We start from the raw sequence: 22,856 nt of genomic DNA on the forward strand, positions 1-22,856 counted from the left end.
GTTCGCTGAGCTAAAGGAACATGTTCTAACCCAATGCAAAGATGCTAAGAACCAGGATAAAACAATGCAGAAGCTGTTAACCAGAACAACCAGTTTAGAAAGGAATGTAAATGACCTGATGGAGCTGAAAAACACAACACGAGAACTTCACAATGCAACAAGTATCAATACCTGAATGGACCAAGTGGAGGAAAGAATTTTAGAGTTTGAAGACTATCTTGCTGAAATAAGACAGGCAGACAAGATTAGAGAACAAAGAATTCCTCTGAGAACTATGAAATTAGGTAAAAAGACCAAACCTATGATTGATTGAGGTACCTGAAAGAGATGAGTATAGAACCAACTTGGAAAACATACTTCAGGATATCATCCAGGAGAACTTCTGCAACCTAGCAAGACAAGGCCAATGTTCCAGTTCAGGAAATCCAGAGAACCCCAGTAAGATACTCCATGAGAAGATCAACCCCAAGACACATAATCCTCAGGTTCTCCAAGGTAAAAATGAAGGAAAAAATGTCAAGGGCAGCCACAGAGAAAGGCCAGGTGACCTACAAAGGGAAGCCCATCAGACTAACAGCATACCTCTCTGCAGAAGCCCTAAAAGCCAGAAGAGATTGGGGGGTCAATATTCAACATTCTTAAAAGAATTTCCAACCCAGAATTTCATAGCCAGCCAAACTAAGTTTCATAAGTGAAAGAGAAATAAAATCCTTTTCAGACAAGAAAATGCTGAGGGAATTCATCACCACTAGGCCTGCCTTGCAAGAGCTCATGAAGGAAGCATTTAAATATGGAGAGGAAAAATTGTTACCAGCCACTACAAAAACGCCCTGAATCCAAGATCGCCAAATAGGAACGGCTCCAGCCTCCAGCTCCCAGTGTGAGCAACACAGAAGATGGGTGATTTCTGCATTTCCAACTGAGATACCAGGTTCATCTTGCTGGGACGTGTCAGACAGTGGGTGCAGGACAGTGGGCACAGCCCAACGAGCAAGAGCGGAAGCAGGGCGAGGCACTGCCTCACCTGGGAAGGGCAAGGGGGAAGGGAATTGCCTTTCCTAGTCAAGGGAAACCATGACACATAACACCTGGATAATTGGGTCACTCCCACCCTAATACTGTGCTTTACCAACGGTCTTAGCAAATGGCACAGCAGAGACTTAGACTCCCACACAATAATAATCAGAGACTTTAACACCCCACTGTCAATATCAGACAGATCAACGAGACAGAAAGTTAACAAGGATATCCAGGAATTGTACTCAACTCTGCACCAAGTGGACCTAATAGACATCTACAGAACTCTCCACCCCAAATCAACAGAATACACATTCTTCTCAGTACCACATCGCACTTATTCCAATATTGAACACATAGTACGAAGTAAAGCACCCCTCAGCAAATGTAAAAGAACAGAAATTATAACAAACTGTCTCTTAGACCACAATGCAATCAAACTAGAACTCAGCATTAAGAAACTCACTCAAAACCGCTCAACTACATGGAAACTGAACAACCTGCTCCTGAATGACTACTGGGTACATAAATGAAATGAAGGCATAAATAAAGAATATCTTTGAAACCAATGAGAACAAAGACATAACATACCAGAATCTCTGGGACACATTTAAAGCAGTGTGTAGAGGGAAATTTATAGCACTAAATGCCCGCAACAGAAAGCAGGAAAGATCTAAAATTGACACCCTAACATCACAATTAAAAGAACTAGAGAAGGAAGAGCAAACACATTCAAAAGCTAGCAGAAGGCAAGAAATAACTAAGATCAGAGCAGAACTGAAAGAGATAGAGACACAAAATCCCTTCAAAAAATCAATGAATCCAGGAGCTGGTGTTTTGAAAAGATCAACAAAATTAATAGACTGCTAGCAAGACTAATAAAGAAGAAAAGAGAGAAGAATCAAATAAACACAATAAATGATAAAGGGGATGTCACCACCGACCCCACAGAAATACAAACTACCATCAGAGAATACTATAAACCCCTCTATGCAAATAAACTAGAAAACCTAGAAGAAATGGATAAATTCATGAACACATACACCCTCCCAAGACTAAACCAGGAAGAAATTGAATCCCTGAATAGACCAAAAACATGCTCTGAAATTGAGGCAATAATTAATAGCCTACTAACCAAAAAAAGTCCAGGACCAGATGGATTCACAGCCTAATACTACAGGAGCTACAAGGAGAAGCTGGTACCATTCCTTTTGAAACTGTTCCAATCAATAGAAAAAGAGGGAATCCACCCTAACTCGTTTTATGAGGCCAGCATCATCCTGATACCAAAGCCTGGCAGAGAGACAACAAAACAAGAGAATTTTAGACCAATATCCCTGATGAACATTGATGCGAAAGTCCTCAATAAAATATGGGCAAACTGAATCCAGCAGCACATCAAAAACCTTACCACCATGATCAAGTGGGCTTCATCCCTAGGATGCAAGGCTGGTTCAACATACACAAATCAATAAACATAATCCAGCATATAAACAGAACCAAAGACAAAAACCACATGATTATCTCAATAGATGCAGAAAAGGTCATTGACAAAATTCAACAGCCCTTCGTGCTAAAAACTCTCAATAAACTAGGTATTGATGGAACATATCTCAAAATAATAAGAGCTATTTATGACAAACCCACAGCCAATATCATACTGAATGGCCAAAAACTGGAAGCATTCCCCTTGAAAACTGGCACAAGACAGGGATGCCCTCTCTCACCACTCCTATTCAACATAGTGTTGGAAGTTCTGGCCAGGGCAATCAGGCAAGAGAGAGATATAAAGCGTATTCAGTTAGGAAAAGAAGAAGTCAAATTGTCCCTGTTTGCAGATGAAATGACTGTATATGTAGAAAACCCCATCATCTCAGCCCAAAATCTCCTTAAGCTGATAAGCAACTTCAGCAAAGTCTCAGGATACAAAATCAATGTGCAAAAATCACAAGCATTCTTACACACCAATAACAGACAAACAGAGAGCCAAATCATGAGTGAACTCCCATTCACAATTGCTTCAAAGAGAATAAAATACCTAGGAATCCATCTTACAAGGAATGTGAAGGACCTATTCAAGGACAACTGCAAACCACTGCTCAGTGAAATAAAAGAGGAGACAAACAAATGGAAGAACATTCCAAGCTCATGGATAGGAAGAATCAATATGAAAATGGCCATACTGCCCAAGGTAATTTATAGATTCAATGCCATCCCCATCAAGCTATCAAAAACTTTCTTCATAGAATTGGAAAAAACTACTTTAAAGTTCATATGGAACCAAAAAAGAGCCCACATTGCCAAGACAATCCTAAGCCAAAAGAGCAAAGCTGGAGGCATCATGCTACCTGACTTCAAACTATACTACAAGGCTACAGTAACCAAAACAGCATGGTACTGGTACCAAAACAGAGATATAGACTAATGGAACAGAACAGAGCCCTCAGAAATAATACCACACATCTACAACCATCTGATCTTTGACAAACCTGAGAAAAACAAGAAATGGGCAAAGGATTCCCTATTTAATAAATGGCACTGGGAAAATTGGCTAGCCATAAGTAGAAAGCTGAAACTGGATCCTTTCCTTACTCCTTAGATGAAAATTAATTCAAGATGGATTAGAGACTTAAGTGTTAGACCTAAAACCATAAAAACCCTAGACATAGACATAGGCATGGGCAAGGACTTCATGTCTAAAACACCAAAAGCAACGGTAGCAAAAGCCAAAATTGACAAATGGGATCTCATTAAACTAAAGAGCTTCTGCACAGCAAAAGAAACTACCATCAGAATGAACAGGCAACCTACAGAATGGGAGAAAATGTTTGCAATCTACTCATCTGAAAAAGGGCTAATATCCAGAGCCTACAAAGAAATCAAACAAATTTACAAGAAAAAAACAACCCCATCAAAAAGTGGGCAAAGGATATAAACAGACACTTCTCAAAAGAAGACATTCATACAGTCAACAGACACATGAAAAAATGCTCATCATCACTGGCCATCAGAGAAATGCAAATCAAAACCACAATGAGATACCATCTCACACCACTTAGAATGGCAATCATTAAAAAAAAATCAGGAAACAACAGGTGCTGGAGAGGATGTGGAGAAATAGGAACACTTTTACACTGTTGGTGGGACTGTAAACTAGTTCAACCATTGTGGAAAACAATGTGGCGATTCCTCAAGGATCTAAAACTAGAAATACTATTTGACCCAGCCATCCCATTACTGGGTATATACCCAAAGGATTATAAATCATGTTGCTACAAAGACACACGCACACGTATGTTTATTGTGGCACTATTCACAATAGCGAAGACTTGGAATCAACCCAAATGTCCATCGGTGACAGACTGGATTAAGAAAATGTGGCACATATACACCATGGAATACTATGCAACCATAAAAAAGGATGAGTTCGTGTCCTTTGTAGGGACATGGATGCAGCTGGAAACCATCATTCTCAGCAAACTGTCACAAGAACAGAAAACCAAACACCGCATGTTCTCACTCATAGGTGGGAATTGAACAGTGAGATCACTTGGACACAGGAATGGGAACATCACACACCGGGGCCTATTGTGGGGAAGTGGGAGGGGGGAGGGATAGCATTAGGAGATATACCTAATGTAAATGACGAGTTAATGGGTGCAGCACACCAACATAGCACATGTATACATATGTAACAAACCTGCACATTGTGCACATGTAAACTAGAACTTAAAGTATAATAATAAAAAAAAATAAAAAATCATCAAAAAAATAAAGGACACAAAACAAAACCATCATGAGATACCATCTCACACCAGTTAGAACGGCCATCATTAAAAAGTCAGGAAACAACAGGTGCTGGAGTGGATGTGGAGAAATAGGAACACTTTTATACTGTTGGTGGGACTGTAAACTAGTTCAACCATTGTGGAAAAGAGTGTGGCGATTCCTCAAGGATCTAGAACTAGATATACCATTTGATCCAGCCATCCCATTACTGGGTATATACCCCAAGGATTATAAATCGTGCTGCTATAAAGACACACGCACACGTATGTTTATTGTGGCACTATTCATAATAGCAAAGACTTGGAATCAACCCAAATGTCCATCAGTGACAGAATGGATTAAGAAAATGTGGCACATATACACCATGGAATACTATGCAGCCATACAAAAGGATGAGTTCGTGTCCTTTGCAGGGACATGGATGTAGCTGGAAACAATCATTCTCAGCAAACTATCACAAGAACGGGAAACCAAACACTGCATGTTCTCACTCATAGGTGGGAATTGAACAGTGAGATCAGTTGGACTCTGGAAGGGGAACATCATACATTGGGGCCTATTGCGGGGAGCGGGGAGGGGGAGGGATAGCATTAGGAGATATACCTAATGTAAATGATGAGTTAATGGCTGCAGCACACCAACATGGCACATGTATACATATGTAACAAACCTGCACTTTGTGCACATGTACCCTAGAACTTAAAGTATAATTTTAAAAAAAACGTGGCACATATACACCATGGAATACTATGCAGCCATAAAAAAGGATGAGTTCATGTCCTCTGTAGGGACGTGGATGCAACTGGAAACCATCATTCTCGGCAAACTATCGCAAGAACAGAAAACCAAACACCACATGTTCTCACTCATAGGTGGGAATTGAACAATGAGATCACTTGGACACAGGAAGGGGAACATCATATACTGGGGTCTGTTTTGAGGTGGGTTTAGGGGGGAGGGATAGCATTAGGAGATATTCCTAATGTAAATGACGAGTTAGTGGGTGCAGCACACCAACATGGCACCTGTATACATATGTAACAAACCTGCCCGTTGTGCACATGTACCCTAGAACATAAAGTATTAAAAAAAAGAAAACAGGCTGAAGTACAAAGATCATAACAAGATGAAGCAACTACATTAACAAGTCTGCCAAGTAACCACCTAGCATCATGACAGGATCAAATTCACACATAACAATGCTAACCTTAAATGCAAATGAGTTAAATGCCCCCAATTGAAAGACACAAAATGCCAAGGAAATGAAAAGCAGAAAAAAAAAGGGTTGTAATTCTAGTTTCTGACAAAACAGACTTTAAACCAGCAAAGATCAAAAAAGACAAAGAAGGGCATTTCATAATGGTAAAGGGTTCAATTACTAAATATATATGCACCCAGTACAGGAGCACTCAAATTCATAAATCAAGTTCTTAGAGACCTATAAATAGACTTTGACATTTACACAATAATAGTGGGAGACTTTAACACCCCACTGTCAATATTAGATCATCGAGACAGAAAATTAAAAAGGATATTCAGGACTTGAACTCAGCTCTGGATCAAGTGGTCTTGATAGACATCTACAGAACTCTCCACCCCAAAACAACAGAATATACATTCTTCTCATTGCTACACAGCACTTTCTCTAAAATTGATCACATAATTGGAAGTAAAACACTCCTCAGCAAAGGCAAAACAACTGAAATCATAACATTCTCTCAGACCACAGCTCAATGAAATTTGAACTCAGGATTAAGAAACTCAAAACCACACAACTACATGGAAATTGAACGATCTGCTTCTGAATGACTCCTGGGTACATAATGAAATTAAGGAAGAAATCAAGTTCTTCGAAAGCAATGAGAACAATGAGACAATGTACCAGAATCTCCGGGACACAGTTAAAGCAGTGTTAAAAGGGAAATTTATAGCACTAAATGCCCACATCAAAAAGGTAGAAAGATCTCAAATTGACACCCTAACATCACAACTAAAAGAACTAGAGAACCAAGAGCAAACCCTAAAGCTAGCAGAAGACAAGAAATAACCAAGATCAGAGCAGAACTGAAGGAGATAGAGGCACGAAAAACCCTTCAAAACAATGAATTAATCAAGGAGCTGTTTTTTTGAAGAAAGCAATAAAATAGACCGCTAGCTAGACTAATAAGAAAAGAGAGAAGAATCAAATAAACACAATAAAAAATGATAAAGGGGATATCACCACTGACGCCACAGAAATACAACCGTCAGAGAATACTATAAATACCTCTATGCACATAAACTAGAAAATCTAGAAGAAATGGATAAATTCCTGGACACATGCACCCTTGCAAGACTGAACCAGGAAAAAGTTGAATTCCTGAATAGGCCAATAACCAGTTCTGAAATTGACGCAGTAATAAATAGCCTACCAACCAAAAAAGGCCAAGGACCAGATTTACAGCTGAATTCTCCCAGTAGTACAAAGAATAGCTGGTACCATTCCTGCAGAAACTATTCCAAACAATTGAAAAGGAGGGACTCCTCCCTAACTCATTTTATGAGGCCAGCATCATCCTGATACCAAAACCTGGCAGAAATACAAGAAAAAAAAACTTTAGGCCAATTTCCCCGATGTACATCAATACAAAAATCCTCAATAAAATACTGGAGAACCAAATCCAGCAGCACATCAAAAAAAAAAAAAAAAAAAAAAAAAAAAAAAGCAAGTTGCCTTCTTCCCCTGGATGCAAGGCTGGTTCAACATACGCAAATCAGTAAACATAATTCATTTATTTCCTTCTGATTTCTGTTCCATAGTACGTATTTTGTCCACGTTCGAGGGGAAAAAAATTTAGAAAAATCATACAAATTCATTATCTCCTCTAACAAGTTTTTGGTAGTATTATGACAACAAAGTGACCTTTTAGAAGCCAGCTTATAAGGACTCTTCATTCAAAAGTTGAACAAACTAGATTCTGATTAGAATCCTGACACCAATCTAGCCCTTGCCTTGTGCCCGACCATGGAATAATTCTAATTATCTTAAGGCTTCTTGTAAAATTCTCAAAACAGTATCAGTTATAAAAATTTCTATTTAAATATACATCATAGGTCCCTTTTAAAAAGAGAGCATTATCATCCAATCTAACACAGATCCCAAAAGCAGAAAGTCACTTTTTTTTTTTTTTTTTTTTTTGAGACGGAGTCTCGCTCTGTTGCCCAGGCTGGAGTGTGGTGGCCGGATCTCAGCTCACTGCAAGCTCCGCCTCCCGGGTTTACGCCATTCTCCTGCCTCAGCCTCCTGAGTAGCTGGGACTACAGGCGCCCGCCACCTCGCCCGGCTAGTTTTTGTATTTTTTAGTAGGGACGGGGTTTCACCGTGTTAGCCAGAATGGTCTCGGCCTCCCAAAGTGCTGGGATTACAGGCTTGAGTCACTGCGCCCGGCCGAAAGTCACTCTTTTATGGTATTGAAAAGAGGAAAACTAACATGAAACCTTGGATTTCATAAACCTGATCAAGTTGTATTCATTGAGCATCTAAAGACTAGAGACAATATTCATTCATTGACTCATTTTCAAGAGCATGTTGCATGCTAGGCACTGTTCTAGGCATTAACAAAATAGCCCTGATACAATATGCAGTACTACAATTAATGATCTTTACTCTGAAACAGTAGACTACAATCATCATGCTTTCTCTCCTCATTTAACAAGCATCCTGTTTTGAAAGTCTCTTGCAGCCAGTTATCTGACAAGATACAAGAGCTAATTCTTGCTGTCCTACAGACTGCTTTCCTTAGGTTTAAAATAGACTCTCCTTCAACATTTGAATCAGAAGACAAAAAACCTTTTATCTTTGTATGTCTAATTTTTCTTAACAGCAGCAGTTAATTCTTTAGTTCTTACTATTCTAGAGAAGTAGGTGAAAATGTTTCCCTTATGTATTTTATTTTTGCTCTTTAAATTAATTCATTCTGAGAGATGAGACTGTGTTCTCAGTCTGTGTTAATAGCACAAGCTTAATTGTTGTTTTGTTTTCCTGTAGAAATCTCATGTGGTCCACCAGCTCACGTAGAAAATGCAATTGCTCGAGGCGTACATTATCAATACGGAGACATGATCACCTACTCCTGTTACAGTGGATACATGTTGGAGGGTTCCCTAAGGAGTGTTTGTTTAGAAAATGGAACATGGACATCACCTCCTATTTGCAGAGGTAAGGAAATATTTGCATGGTTATTTCTTAGTGAAACTGCAGGGAAATGTGTATAGAAATCTGATTTGTCCAACAATTAATATGCATGCTGCTTTATTTTTCCTTGGCTTTAAAATTTCTTTTAGCAGCTGTGTCATTTTCTTTTAATGTTATGGTTTGAGTTTTAAAAGCACAGAACTCTGAGGTTCTGTGCTTGAAATTCTGCAAAACAGAAAGAGATAATGAGGCACTCTAGTATTATGTCCTTCTAAAACTTACACTTTTCTAATAAAATATAGTTTTTATACATCATAATAATTATTTCATTCATTCTACAAATATTTGCTAAAAGTCAAGAAGTATGCTAGTACACACAGATATAACCAAGGAACTAAAAGAATAATTGAGTTGTTGGATGAGTTGACCACATAAACAGTGTTCAGATTTCGACTTTAATAACTGGTGAGGCAAGGAATATTGAGGAAGTCAATGGATGAATGTCATGAGCCTCAAAAGCAACAGGGGCTATAGCACGAGAAAGAGGATTCATTGTCTGACAGCAACAATAAGAAGTGAGATCACCAATACATGGGATGTAAGAGAATGTAGAGCCTTTTGAGAGAGTTGTTGAGGGGGGACATCTTAAAGGAATATCCCAGACTTCACTTAAATTCTAAAGTCAGAATGAGTGTTGTGTGTGTGATATTGAAACAACATAAATGTCTGTTGACAGATAAATGGATAAAAAACAGTGTGTGTTGGTAGAAGGATGATGATGATAAGAAGATAGATTAGATAGACATGTAGGTAAAAATAGGTAGACACGATGAAATATTAATCAGCTTTACAAAAGAAGAAAATCCTGCCATTTACAACACATGGATTAACCTGGAGGACATCATGCTACATAAAATAAGCCAGACACAGAATGACATATACTGCCCGATTTTGCTGATAGGTGCAATCTAAAATAGTCAAACTCATAGAAGCAGAGAGTAGAGGGTGGTTCCCAGGAGCTGGGAGGAGGGTAAGGATAGGGAGATGTTAGTCAAAGTATCAAAGTTTCAGTTATGCAAGATGAATAAGTTCTAGAGTTCTAACATCCAGCAATGTGACTGTAGTTAACAATACTGTATTGTATACTGAAAATTTGCTGAAAGGATAGATCTTGTGTTCTCACCACAAAAAAAGATAGAAAACAATAACTATGTGAGGGGATGAATGTGCTAATTAGCTCACTTGTGGTGATTATTTCACAATCTACATAAATCAAAACATCACATCGTAAACCTTAAATATATACAATTTTTATTTGTTGTATACCTTAATAAAGCTACAGGGAAAACTACAATAATAGCAGCCAATATAATGCTGTATTTCTCCACATACTGAAATTTCCTCTTGAGATTCGATTTTTGTTTCCCTTCCTGAAAGCTTGATTCAAGGAAACAGTATGAAATATAAAGGAGTAATCCTATTTTCTGACTCCTTCCCTTCCATAATTCCCTACATTTGTGACCCATCCTGCTGCTTTTCCAGCCGTCTGTCGATTTCCATGTCAGAATGGGGGCATCTGCCAACGCCCAAATGCTTGTTCCTGTCCAGAGGGCTGGATGGGGCGCCTCTGTGAAGAACGTGAGTTGCTCTTCAGATCTTACTTTGTGTCGTGACAAATTGCCTGGATGCTCCCACCTGAGGGGAGTTACCAGGAAATGGTTGTAGTGTTGGGAATAATTCATTTGCTGTAAGTCCTTGTCCACACCAAACAGTGCACATATGTGTCAATAGGTTGCAGAAGATCTAAAATATTCATGACTTTGAAAATACTGTTATTAAGATCCATCTAAAGTCATCTTCACATGCTCCCCGGCACAAGTTTGCAAAAGTCTTCTTGAGAAGGAGCTTGTTGTAAAGTCTCCAAGCCATCCTCTTCCCTTAATTCAGGGTCTACTATGTGCTATGTCAATCATTGCTACAGTTGGTATAAAAGGGCACCACTGCAAAACATGTACTTTGCAGGTAATATTTGCAGCTCACCATTTCCTCTTTGTTGTTAAGAATGGTTTATACTAATTAAGAAAATAAGGAAAGCTGGCACTCCTATATCCATACTTGGTAAATTAATACAGAATTTTGATCCTTAGAGAAACACATTTGAATTTGAAATTCCAGGGAGGTATAGATAGTGATGTTAAATTTTTTAAATGTCTCAACTACACTTTATTTCAATATCTTAAAATATATATAAGGATAAAATGGTTTCATATTTCAATGGGAGCAGTGTATGTAAACCATTAAGAGTGATTCATGTGATGGTCATTGGTCTATACCAGTTTTTCCTAAAGGCAGAAATTTTATAAGAGACTAAAATGTTTTAAGTGTGACTTCCAACCATTCCATTTCACCTAGAGCTCACAGACTTAACCTGTGCTTATGTCAAGAGTCCAAAGACTTAGTGTGCATTGACTTTGGGGTACCTCATGACAGGCCTGGCTTGGCTGGCTTAGCCGGCCTGACTCACTGAGCGTATGCCTGCCCTCCTTCATTACACCAGGGCTTCCCAAGCTTTGCTGTGCATACAGATCATCTGGGAGATCAGCAGATCTGGTTGGTACCTGACATCTGCGTTGCTAACCAACTCCTAGGTGATGCCGAGACTATTGGTTAGGGATTTTGAGGAGCAAGGCAACAATCTCACATCTTTTAAACAGACTATGCCTCTTTAAAGATTTCTATTGTTTCTAGGAGGAGGAATGATAGTCACAGACAGTGTAGGGGACACATCATTCAGTCACCGTCAGGCTTCAGCTTCTCGGAAATAAAGGGTGTGTTGTTGTCCCATTGCTACCAAAATGTTGCAAACTCCAATCCTATGTTATAGCCCATCTGATTCCCATTCTCACATTTAGTTCAAGACAGGAAGAGAGCCTCAAGGCAGCCAAATCCTCTTAGAACATTTTATGTAATTTGTAATGGAAATTTGAAACTATAATAAATGGAGACCGTTCTGCTTATTTTGTGAAGAGTTAAAGCAAAGCACTTTGCAGACACTGATTACCGAGTGTCTTCACTGAAAGTGGATTTGGCCTTAGAGTCATTATATCTGGCTAAGAATCCAGGCTTACTTTCCTGATTGTGTTTTCCCAGTGATACTCATTAATAAGCAGAACACATGCAGGAAAGTTATTGAGTGAGTCATATAAGGTTTCACTCCTGCAAAATGTTTTCTGAACTCTTGAACCTATCTGAGATGTGTATTTTGATCAATGCCATTTCAATCCCACCCCCCTTTTCTTTAGCAATCTGCATTCTTCCCTGTCTGAACGGAGGTCGCTGTGTGGCCCCTTACCAGTGTGACTGCCCGCCTGGCTGGACAGGGTCTCGCTGTCATATAGGTAGGCCTCTTTCATGGTTTGTTTTCTTGGTGGCTGAGTCCCATGAAACTCCAGAGGACATTGAAGAGTATAACTCAGACTCAGAAGTGGTGGTAAAGTGAAAAAGTACTGATGTTTCTGAAAAATTCCTCAAGATGATCCCTCGACTGGTGTCTCAACACTGAATTTTATGGTTGCCTAAACAGGTTTCCCAGTCATGTGCCAAAGAATAGCATCTAAGTCGACTCAATTATCTTCTTTATGTCATCTGCTTCGTTTTGCAGAGCATAGAGAAGACATTACACAGAGGTTCAGAATAATATTTATTTTAATCTCTAAGAAGCTAAATTACTAAATTCATGCTTATTCTTTAGAAAGAACAAGGTTATACATAAATACAATTTAAATTAAAATGAAAAAAAAGTCACTTTATCCAGTCTACCATTGATGAGTATTTAGGTTGATTCCATGTCTTTGCTGTTGTGCATGGTGCTGCAATGAACATACACGTGCATGTGTCTTTATGGGAGAATGATTTCTATTCCCTTGGGTATATAGCCAGTCATGGGATTGCTGGGTTGAATGGTAGTTCTGTTTTTAGGTCTTTGAGGACTCGCCATACTGCTTTCCTCAATGGTTGAACTAATTTACACTCTTACCAACAGTGTATAAGTGTTCCGTTTTCTCCGCAACCTCGCCAGCATCTGTTTTTTTGTTTTGTTTTGTTTTTTGAGATAGAGTTTCACTCTGGTCACCCAGGCTGGAGTGCAGTGGCGTGATCTTGACTCACTGAAACCTCCGTCTCCCAGGTTCAAGTGATTCTCCTGCCTCAGCCTCCCGAGTAGCTGGGATTATAGGCACCTGCTGCCACACCCTGCTAATTTTTCTATTTTTAGTAGAGACAGAGTTTCACCATGTTGGCCAGACTGATCTTGAACTCCTGACCTCAAGTGATCCACCCACCTTGGCCTCCCGAAGTGTTGAGATTACAGGTGTGAGCCACTGCATCCAGCCTATTGTTTTACTTTTTAGTAACAGCCCTGAAGCTTTAAAAAAGAACGAGACCATGGGATATAGATGGAGCTGGAGGCCATCATCTTTAGAAAACTAATGCAGGAACAGAAAACCAAATACCACACGTTCTCACTTGTAAGTGGGAGCTAAATGGTGGGAGCTAAATGATGAGAACACATGAACACAGAGAGAGGAACAATAGACACCAGAGCCTACTTGAGGGTAGAGGGTGGGAGGAAGGAGAGGATCAGAAAAAATAACTACTGGGAACTAGGCTTAGTACCTGAGTGATAAAATAATCTGTACAGCAAACTCCTGTGACACAATGTACCTATACAGCAGACCTGCACATGCACCCTTGAACCTAAAAGAAAAGTTTAAAGAAAAAAGAAAAAAAATTACAAAACTCATCAAAGAGATGGTTTCTTATCATGGACAACAGTAACAAATGGTAGTTGATTGATTCGTAACAAACATCCTCTTAGCACCTCTTGCGGACCTCAAATACAGCATTTGGCCCACTGTACTTTGACACCTGTTCATTTGCTTGATTATCTATCCCTTCCCCCACTAGATTATACGCCACCTGAGGGCAAGGATTTTGTCAGCTTTATATTCCCAGTGCTTAGCCTAGTGTCTAAATATAGTAGGTATTTTTAGTAAATGTCAAATAACTCAATCTAAAATGACAAACTACCTTTCTAATGTCCTAAAGTTTTAAGCCACCATTTAAAAAATAGGGCTTGCTATATTTATTAAGTATTAATTCTGACATACCACTATTCTTCCTATAAACAATGTTTATACCACTTCCTCAGTGGAGTAAAATGTAAACGGCATGTAAAGTATAGACAGGGCTTCCTGACACCAGAGCTTGTCATGCACCCTAAGCTAGGAAGACCATATAATTAAGCATCTAAACCAGGACATTTTTGAGAGTAAAAGAGGCACTATTAATAAGTAAACCAGAAAAATGAGACTGAAAAGTACTGTTACAGACAAAAGCAGACAGGCAGTCATCACCCTACTTAAAGCCAAAATTGAGCCATTCATGAAGGTAGGGAAGGAAAAATGTCCTGGAGGCTGAATTTGAAGGCCTTATTTGAGACTCTGAAAGCAGTCTATATAGTGTTTGTTTGTAATAAATCAACCTTGATATTTACCCACGTTTCTCCTGCTCATCTATAAACAAGCTCTGCTTTTTTCCAGGTACCTTACTGGTGCAAGTAATGAATGAATTACTCTTGGCTCACCTTCCCTTTCATCTGAGGTTACAGCACCATCACTATTTTTGTTCCTTCCTGTTCAGCATCCCTCACATTCTACTCCACACCACTGTCACCACCCAGTAAAAGATCCTGTATCATGGCCCAGTTGACCTTCTTGTCACCATGTCCCTCCAGACTGAACATCATCAGTGTACTACTTTGGCATGTCTTTGCCCTGGTTTAAGAGCCTAAAATGGTTCTCTATTTTAGTCTCCACATCCACCCTGAATTCTTTTGACTTCCAAGGTACTGCATAAGCCAGCTTCCGCACACCTGAAGCACAACTCACTTCTTATCCTACCATTACACACTGTGCCCTGCAGTGACGGTTTTCTCACTACCCCTGCAAGCAGCCTGTTCTCCCCAGTCTCCTTACATGTGCACATGATCTGCCTCTTTCCTCCACCTATTCTAGCCTCACTCAACCCCCAAGTCCTAGCTAAGTTTCCTCTGATCTCTAAACTTGTTCAATATCACAATAATCTACTTTCTAACATTCCATTTCTATAAATGTTACACAACTAGTTAGAATCATGCAGTTAAAGCTAATAAATGGATCTGATTTATGTGAATTTCTTTTACGCCTTAGCTCTCTAACAAGAATATGCTCCTTAATGACACTGACTATGGTCTTCGTTTTTCCAAATCTTATAGCAGCTACCTCAGCATAGATCCTATTTATACCCCTAAGTACTAAGCATATCATAAGCATATAAAACAGGGGCTCCTGCCCTCCAGAATTTCAGTCTAGGAAAGGGGAAGGGATACGGAATGGCCTGTAAATAGATAACTAGGATATGTTAAGATAGAGGCTAATCAAAATCTATAAAATGGGCTATGACAACAGTGAAAATGAGTAAACTAACCAAATGTCAAAGTTCAGAAAAAGCTTCGCAAGCATAGAATCTGAGGAGAAACAAAAGGAGTCACCAGAAGAAAATCGTTGCAGCTAAAGGCATGAATCATAAAATACACAGGTGTGTTCAGCAAAGGATAACCAAAGCCATAGAGGAAATGCAGGGGAATGGCTGGAATGAAGCTCTAAAGATGGGCCACATCAGATCAGGAAACACATCGCATGCCAAGTGCAAGATGCTAAATTATGTGTTGAGAGCTACAGAAGCCACTGAAGGATCTTAAGCAGGAAAATCATGTGATCGGATTTTCTTTTAGAAAACTGATTTTGGCAGCAGTATGAAAAGTGGAAGAAAGCAAGACTTACAATAGAGAGATTCGTTGGGTGGGGGGGGGGATTGTAAAAGCAGAATTAGCAAGAATTAATGAAGTCAGGAGAAACAACCACAAAAGAGCAGATTTGAGAGACAGTAAAGAGTAAGAATCAATGCTACTCGGTTACAGATCTGTTGTGAGGGGTAGAATCCACGTAGAGTCAAAACTACTTGGAAGAGTAAAAGCTGTTTCCAGCTTGGGCATTGGAGTGGAAGATGATGCCATTTACTGAGATAGAGAAGCCAGGAGAAGCCATAAGGAGTTAAGTATGGACACACTGAGTTTGAGGGGACTGTGAAACATACAAGGGGAGTGATAGGCAGTTGGATGATAGTTTAGGGTCTCAGAAAATTCATTTAGATGAAGATAGAGATTTATAAGTCATCACTGAAAAATACTCATGGGGGGAAAAATAAGACTGCAGAAGACACATGACATGAAAAGGTGGCCCTGAATGAACACTGGGACCACCGATGTGATAGGGAAGGAGGATTAAGCTTTTAGACAAGGAAGTAAAAGTAATGACTAGTTTGTTAGTGCAGTCAGGCACTGCTAAATCAGCATAGTCCTGAAAAGGAGTAACGTGTTCTTATATCAGCAAGCCGAAACTATGGAGAGTTTGTTTTCAGTTACTGAGTTTTATTTTTGCCTGTTTTAATCCTGCTTTGTTTCATAATTTTCTTTCCCATTAGATTGCTAATAAGTGCATTCTGCTGGCCAGCTCTTAATCTTAACTTACCAAGAGAGCTCCCCAAGGGGAAAGGCGTATTTTACTTCTTGTCCTCTCTCTTGTTCTGTCTGGACAAGGACCAGTGCTTATCAAGTGCCCGCTACTTGCTTAGCAGACATTTTCTCCATATTTTATGAATGAATGACTGAAGAAATGACATTTACTTATATTTCACCAAAAAGGAGTTTTTCATCCAGGAAAGAGCCTGCCTTTCTGTGCTACAGAGATTGGAATGGTTCTTATTTCCAGCTTTCTCCCAACAGACATTTTATTTCCTTCCTACAAGGAGTGCTCCTTTCTCTTTGATATGTTACACTTGCTGGTATTAGGTCATGATGAATTTTCAGCATCTTCAGGTTTTTTAACAAATGTATGCAGATGAAGAGTTTGGTTATGAGATTATGGATTTGTGAGAAAGGCACCTAGATAGTAAACCTTTCGGTGTCCTCTCAGGGTTTTATCTGTGGCTAACCAGTTTCTGTAATTTCAGTTAAAGCTGATACCGTGAGATGTGTCCCCTCGCCAAACACAAAGGGATGTTGAATCATGTTATTTTAGACAATCCATGTGCCTAATTTATTGTCATAAAAGTTGATGTCTGACTTAATCACCCAGTCAATCATAGAGTTCAATGCTAACTCCCTTGAGGAATTTACACTCCTGAGCTTCAAGTCAGTGGCAAGACATTTTTAAAAAGGAAGAAATGTACAAGCTAATTGAACACAAAAAAATTTATAGTTCAAAATGCTCAAAGTGTCAGATTGTGGCATAAATAAAAAAGGCATAAATAATAAAAGATTAGAGAAGAGGAAAATCAGTGGACTTGGAGTGATCAGCAAAGCCTTCAATAAGTATGTAGAACTTAATCTGGGACTTAAATGTGAAAATTGACCAGCTTGGAAGGAAAAAGGGAGGTAGTACCACATAAGGATGTGAGGTCAAGCAGAGCAGCAGAAATAGATAATGCTAACAGCATATGAAGACCAGCAGTGGCTGCTGCAGGAAGTAGAGGCAAATCTTATCCTATGTGCCTTTATGGATATTGTCAGGATTGCTAAGTATTAAATAAATGTGTCGGCTTTTTATTCCAGCTGTTTGCCAGTCTCCCTGCTTAAATGGTGGAAAATGTGTAAGACCAAACCGATGTCATTGTCTTTCTGCTTGGACGGGACATAACTGTTCCAGGTAGGATAACCAAAAACTAATGTTCACCTGTAACATGAAGACTCTAAAATTCAAGTAAATTGTCATAAGAGCCAGAAGTTATCTCTATCTAGTTTGAGTGTAAGTATTTTGTATGTGAAAATATCCATTTTGAGACATGCTCTCTAAATTTGAACTAAAACCAAAGCTAAGAAATATTAGTTCAGGATTGACAAATAAAACAAGAATGTCTCAAACTTAAGCAGTCTTGTGCTGACTTCAGCAGCACATATACTAAAACTGGAACTTCATAGAGAGGATTAGTATGACCCATGCTAGAGGATGACACACAAATATTTGAAGCATTCCACATTTTTTGCAATTAAAAAAAAAATGGGTTATATAAATAAATAAATAAATCATCTTCTTGAACAGAGGATTGCATCCTACAGATGCAAGGATGTAAAATAAATAGACAATATATTTTATTGAAAATGACCCAATGGATGTTTAAGTTCTTCATTACAATAAAAATTGTATTGAATTGATAGGAAATGTTTATTTTAAAGTAAAATATTTTTGTTTTATATTTTAGTGTTTATATGCGTAGCATTTCATTGACTACAAAAAGATTATGTAAAAATATGTTTTTTCATTGGTTTCTCATTTCTGACCAGATAAATATTATAGTTTAAAAATACTATCATAAAAATAAGTCAAAGGGAAAAATAGTTAAAAGATCATTTATATCTTTTTAAACATCAGGAAAATCATCAGCCATATTGTGCCATACCATAGATAAAATATTTTCAACATTCAAACATTGTCCTCACCAATGTTGCAATGTTGAAATATTATCAGCTATGTTTTTAGACTTTCAGTGTACATCCCTGCACTTAGATTTGTATTATGTACACTTACCCCCGTCATATAGGACTCATTAAAAACAAATCGGTATTTCCATATTCATTTTTTAAAGTGAGAAAAATTCAGTTAACTGAAAACAACTTTTATTTTTCATTTCCTGGTTATTTTGATTGGAATGTCAAAGTCAACTTGCAAATATAAAAAAAGCAATTACAGTAATGCCAGTGAATTTCCTCACATCATCTCAAGTGTATGCCATCTCTGCAAAAAGAGAAAAAATAAACTGAACCCTAAACAGCAAATTTGAAATGGACAAATATATTAAGAAGCTGCCAAGATTATACCTTTACCTGACAGCAGAGTTGACTTTAAGAAAATGAGAGCCAAATAAAGAGGAAATAAAAGAGAAAAAAACAAAACAGTGACAAAGTATTTAGTACTTTCTTATAAATATTAGATTTTATATTTCAACCTCTTCATTTTTGAGATAAAGAAAAGGAAGTCCAGAGAGAGTGCGTGATTTAAAACCTGTCCATAGGAGTTCTTTCTTGATTGAGGAAAGGATAATTATTAGCTTGTATGAAAATATTGTACATTAATAAGAAAAACAAGATCTAGATTTTTATGCAAAAGTTTGATGTAGGCATCCAAGAAAAATAGTGCCAAATCAAGCTGAGAGGTGTAGCCCACATTCAAGGGAAGGCTAACTAGCAACCCAGAGGACCAGGCAGATTCCTCCTCTGTATACTGTAATTCTTGTTAAAACTCTAACCAGTTTAAGCAAAGAAGAGGGTTTATCATCACAATAGAGGGACCTTGTATGGAACCCAAAGACAAAGGAGTGGTTGAGCATCAGGAGGACCAGACTAGGGAGTGAAAGTCACATGTGCCTCTCCACCTCCCATGTCACCACCTCTTCCAGGGTCTGCTCCATCCTCTGTCTTGCTGCGGAGTGGTTTTCTTCTGTTTGGTTCACGTGGAAGGGAAGGACAGAATTTCTCTCTCTTTTTTTTTTTTTCTTAAAGACAGAGTCTCACTCAGATGCCGAGGCTAGAGTGCAGTGTGCAATCTCGGCTTACTGCAATCTCCTCCTCCTGGGTTCAGGCAATTCTGTCTCAGCCTCCTGAGTAGCTGGGACTACAGGCATGCGCCACCACATCCAGCTACTTTTTGTATTTTTAGTAGAGATGGGATTTCACTATGTTGGCCAGGCTGGTCTCGAACTCCTGACCTCAGGTGATTTACCCACCTTGGCCTCCCAAAATGCTGGGATTACAAGCATGAGCCACCATGCCTGGCCAGGACAAAATTTCTTACAGAATTTTTTACATGTCACCATACAGTATCCAGAGACATAGTACACTGTCCCAGTTTAAAAATCCAGGACTCTGGTTGGTCCAGACTGATTCAATGGCCAAGCATGAATCAATGAACTGTCCTAGGTTGGATTATGTTGTACCAACATAAAGGGTAATTTTGTCAAAAAACTGGGTAAAAGGGAAGAGAGTCTGGCAATTCCCAGATGAAAGGAAAGTGGGAGGGGGAGAATGCTTTTCTGAGAAACAATAAATGTTATCGTGTAATTTTTTCCTTCTCTCCTATGAGACTGAGTGCGTTAAAGTTTGTATGCTGGGCCGACTATGATGGCTCACACCTGTAATCCCAGCAATTTGGGAAGCCAAGGCAAGCAGATCACTTGGATCCAGGAGTTCAAGACCAGCCTGAGCAACATAGGAAGATCCCGTCTCTATAAAAAATACCCAGAAAAATTAGCCAGGCATGGTGGCATACGCCTGTAGTCTCAGCTACTCAGGGGGCTGAGGTGGGAGGATTGCTTGAACCCAGGAGGCGGAGGTTGCAGTGAGCCAAGACTGTGCCACTGCACTCCAGCCTGGGCAACAGAGTAAGATCTTGTTTTTAAAAACAAACAAACAAAAACACATGCCTAGTGCCTTGTACAGGCACAAAAATCACTGCTCAGTAAAGGCTTGTTAACAGATGGAGCAATTTCCTGGCATGATTGTCAGCTGGTAGAGAAAAGCCTTATGGCATCCATTAAATCCCTCAATGTTTAACATTCTGTACTGATAAATAAGACTGACCTGACCTTTTTCCCAGATAATTCAGTGGTTCAGAAGGAAATTGTGTTTCCTCTGACCTCTGTGCACATCTGCAGAAAACTGATCCTAAGCAAATACCATAACTAAAAACCATAGATTCTTAGTGGACTAAGAGACCTTTAGGTTCATTAGGTCCAAACCCCTCATTTTACAGAAGAGAGAATTGTAAGATAAAAAACTAGTGGCAGAATCAAGACTAAAACTCAGGTCTGATGCTTCTCAGATCTTTCCATAAGTTAGCACTCCATGCCTCTCAGTTATCTCAAGGAATGACCCCCATCCCTATAAACATCACAGATAATGCCCAGATATCTGGGACTTTCAATCCTGTTTTCATCAACCCCTAAAGAGATGTTAGCTCTTCAGTTCAATTTCTTCTTTTGAATCTATTTGGTTGCTTTTTTTTTTCCAGGAAAAGGAGGACTGGGTTTTAACCACTGCACGACCAGCTGGCTCTCCCAAAAGCAGGATCATCTCTCCTTGGTAGTGCCTGGGCATCCTGGAACTTATGCAAAGAAAGTCCAACATGGTGCTGGGTCTTGTTTAGTAAACTTGTTACTTGGGGTTACTTTTTTAATTTTGTGATATATTTTGTTATTCCTTGTGACATACTTTCTTACATGTTTTCCATTTTTAAATATGCCTGTATTTTCTATATAAAAATTATATTAAATAGATGCTGCTCTACCCTCACAAAATGTACATATTCTGCTGTCTATTGGGAAAGTTCCTGGTACACGTTTTTATTCAGTTACTTAAAATGATTTTTCAATTAAAATATATTTTGCTACTAAATAATATTTTGCTGGATAGTACCATTTTATGAGGTGGCCAAGGGATTCATAGAGAGGACTCATGATCTTTCATCTGTGCCACTGGCACCACATGGGAGAACCCTTACAATAAAGGAGACCCCTTCGTTCTGGTTCCATCTTCTTTACAATATGTATAATAATAAAATTTTTTTCTTTCATTTAATTAGACAGTAACTGTTGGACCTAGTACTCTCCACCACATAATTATGTCCTGGTACTTAGGGTAGCCTGGCTAATTCTTTTCTCAACATTTGAAAAGCCATAGGCATTAACTTTGTGGATGTGGAGAAACAGCATAATGACACTGGTTCACAATGAAAGTGCTAGTCTTCTTTCTTATGGCTGGAATAAGAAATGCAAGAACTGGAAGATTAACAGAGAGCTGATACCTGGACTGGTAATCGCACAACTCACTATTTTGGGAGAAAGGAGGTAGGAAGGGGAAGACAGGGAAAGAGAAGGAAAAAGGCAAATGGGAAACGTTCCCCAGAGCTGTACTCCTGGTCCCACCTGCAAAAGAGAATTGCAGCCACCTAAGAGAAAGCTGAGCTGCCTCTCAGTCCTGTCACCTACCTCTATCACAATACTTGTACCAAGATGAAGACTTCCCCAGACTTCAGAAAATAAAGTCAAACCCTAGATTTTGTTTTAAAATAGGAAATTCACAATCAACTTGCCTCCATCCTCTGGGAAAACTGCTCCCACACAGGCCTTGGAGTGTGTTGTAGCACCATGGAGGAATGCAGAAAGATGAAAAACATTTTGATTCTCCTAGTGGTTCTCTTCACTACCATAGGCATCCCTCAGCCATTGACTCCTCCTTCTTTCTCTTGACATTCACTTTCTTGACCAGTCTTACATGCTTATGAGTCTGCCTTCCAATAAATTTACTCATAGTCCATTAACTTCCAAACCATGTTGACCTTTGTCATTTATAATCATAAAAACATAAAAATACAGTCAAAAAGGCTGGGTGCAATGGCTTGCACCTATAATCCTAGCACTTTGGAAGACTGAGGTGGGCAGATAGCTTGAGCTCAGTAGTTCGAGACTAGCCTGAGCACCATGGAGAAACCCCATCTCTAAAAAAAAAAATAAATAAATACAAAAAAAAAATACAAAAATGAGCTGGGCATTTTGATGCATGCCTGTAGTTCCAGCTACTTGGGGAGGCTGACGCAGGAGGATTGCTTGAACCTGGGAGGACGAGGCTGTAGTGAGCTGAGAGTACACCACTTCACTCCAGCCTGGGTGACAAAGTGAGACCCTATTTCAAAAAGAAAAGAAAAGAAAATACAGCCCCAAATCTGAG

The 22,856-nt window shown here is 39.0% G+C and overlaps 1 protein-coding gene and 1 non-coding gene across 2 annotated transcripts in view; both read left to right on the forward strand.

Moving 5' to 3' along the window:
* The window catches only part of SVEP1 (sushi, von Willebrand factor type A, EGF and pentraxin domain containing 1), a 234,079-nt gene extending 212,657 nt beyond the window's left edge, over positions 1 to 21,422 (forward strand). The window contains exons 44-48 of the mRNA XM_023202055.3: positions 8,834 to 9,004; positions 10,523 to 10,618; positions 12,283 to 12,378; positions 17,691 to 17,784; positions 21,142 to 21,422. Coding sequence (XP_023057823.2) covers positions 8,834 to 9,004; positions 10,523 to 10,618; positions 12,283 to 12,378; positions 17,691 to 17,784; positions 21,142 to 21,163 — 479 coding nt within the window. The 3' untranslated portion in view covers positions 21,164 to 21,422. The remainder of the gene's footprint in view (positions 1 to 8,833; positions 9,005 to 10,522; positions 10,619 to 12,282; positions 12,379 to 17,690; positions 17,785 to 21,141) is intronic.
* Positions 18,013 to 18,119, forward strand: LOC111536849. The gene has a single exon (XR_002729829.1). It is a non-coding gene; the product is annotated as a U6 spliceosomal RNA (small nuclear RNA).
* Positions 21,423 to 22,856: the final 1,434 nt, after the last annotated feature.

The sequence above is a fragment of the Piliocolobus tephrosceles genome, chromosome 14 (assembly GCF_002776525.5).
Source record: "Piliocolobus tephrosceles isolate RC106 chromosome 14, ASM277652v3, whole genome shotgun sequence".
Classification (NCBI taxonomy): domain Eukaryota; kingdom Metazoa; phylum Chordata; class Mammalia; order Primates; family Cercopithecidae; genus Piliocolobus; species Piliocolobus tephrosceles.